At 51.7% G+C, this 1,678-nt stretch overlaps 1 protein-coding gene across 1 annotated transcript; it reads left to right on the top strand.

Moving 5' to 3' along the window:
* Nucleotides 1-5: 5 nt before the first annotated feature.
* KCNA5 (potassium voltage-gated channel, shaker-related subfamily, member 5) lies at nucleotides 6-1,451 on the top strand (the record flags this gene model as incomplete). Its single annotated transcript, XM_010082229.1, has 1 exon — nucleotides 6-1,451. A coding segment is annotated over one exon (1,446 nt), but the record flags the coding sequence as incomplete, so codon positions are not given.
* Nucleotides 1,452-1,678: the final 227 nt, after the last annotated feature.

The following is a 1,678-nucleotide window of genomic DNA, read 5'->3' as shown; positions in this document are numbered from 1 at the left end:
AGCGGGTGCTGATCAACATCTCGGGGCTGCGCTTCGAGACCCAGCTGGGCACCCTCAACCAGTTCCCCAACACGCTGCTGGGGGACCCGGATAAGCGCATGCGCTACTTTGACCCGCTCCGCAACGAGTACTTCTTCGACCGAAACCGGCCCAGCTTTGACGGGATTCTCTACTTTTACCAGTCTGGGGGCAAGCTTCGCCGGCCCGTCAATGTCTCCATCGACGTCTTTGCTGATGAGATCCGCTTCTACCAGCTGGGTGAGGAGGCTATGGAGCGCTTCCGGGAGGATGAGGGCTTCATCAAGGAGGAGGAGAAGCCCCTGCCCCGCAATGAGTTCCAGCGCCAGGTCTGGCTCATCTTTGAGTACCCTGAGAGCTCCAGCTCAGCCCGGGCCATCGCCATCGTCTCTGTGCTGGTCATCCTCATCTCCATCATCACCTTCTGCTTGGAGACCCTGCCAGAATTCAGGGATGAGAGGGAAATGCCTGTACCCCTGCCCCCACAAAGTGGAGGTTTGAATGGCACGACTGGGGACTCTCCAGCCATGCAGCCACCCAGTAGCTTGTCTGATCCCTTCTTCATCATTGAGACCACCTGCGTGATCTGGTTCACCTTTGAGCTCCTTGTCCGCTTCTTCGCCTGCCCCAGCAAGCCTGAGTTCTCCCGCAACATCATGAACATCATCGACATCGTGGCCATCATCCCCTACTTCATCACCCTGGGCACCGAGCTGGCCCATGAGCAGCAGCAGCCTGGGGCTGGCAGTAGCAATGGAGGAGGGGGCCAGCAGCAAGCCATGTCTCTTGCCATCCTCAGAGTTATTCGCCTGGTCAGGGTCTTCAGAATCTTCAAGCTCTCCAGGCACTCCAAGGGTCTGCAGATCTTGGGACAGACTTTGAAAGCCAGCATGAGGGAGCTTGGCCTCCTCATCTTCTTCCTCTTTATTGGGGTGATCTTGTTCTCTAGTGCAGTATATTTTGCTGAGGCCGATGACCCTGAGTCTCATTTCTCCAGCATCCCTGATGCTTTCTGGTGGGCAGTGGTAACCATGACCACTGTGGGCTACGGGGATATGCGACCTGTCACCGTGGGGGGCAAGATTGTGGGTTCCTTGTGTGCCATTGCAGGTGTGCTCACCATCGCCTTGCCTGTCCCTGTCATTGTATCCAACTTCAACTACTTCTACCACCGAGAGACTGATCATGAAGAGCAAGCTATCCTCAAAGATGAACACAGTAGTGCTCAGGGCAGCACAGCGGGGGGAGATACGAAAAGAAGATCCAGTAGAAACTCTCTGAACAAATCTGTTGTGCACTTGGAAAACAGTGAGGGTTTCAACAATGGCACCAGCTCCTTAGAGAAAGCCAATATAAAAGCAAAAAGTAACATAGATCTCAGAAAATCCCTCTATGCTCTCTGTCTGGACACCAATAGGGAAACAGACCTGTAAGGAGAGAAGAGAGTTAAGAGTTCAGAGATGCAGGAGAATTTGCTGGTGTCAGAAACTTACTACTATAACTATTCTTTTGGTACCAATTAGTTTTTTAAATCGGGCTATATTTTATAAATTGATAACTATCCTGAGTAGTCCTCCAGGGATACATGTTTTTATGTTCTTTTTCCATGACACAAAGGGTCACCTATTTTTAAAATAGACTAAGAATAAGCTACGCTCCA

The sequence above is a fragment of the Pterocles gutturalis genome, unplaced genomic scaffold (assembly GCF_000699245.1).
Source record: "Pterocles gutturalis isolate BGI_N339 unplaced genomic scaffold, ASM69924v1 scaffold24256, whole genome shotgun sequence".
NCBI classification, from domain to species: domain Eukaryota; kingdom Metazoa; phylum Chordata; class Aves; order Pterocliformes; family Pteroclidae; genus Pterocles; species Pterocles gutturalis.
This window is presented reverse-complemented; position numbering and strand designations above follow the sequence as displayed.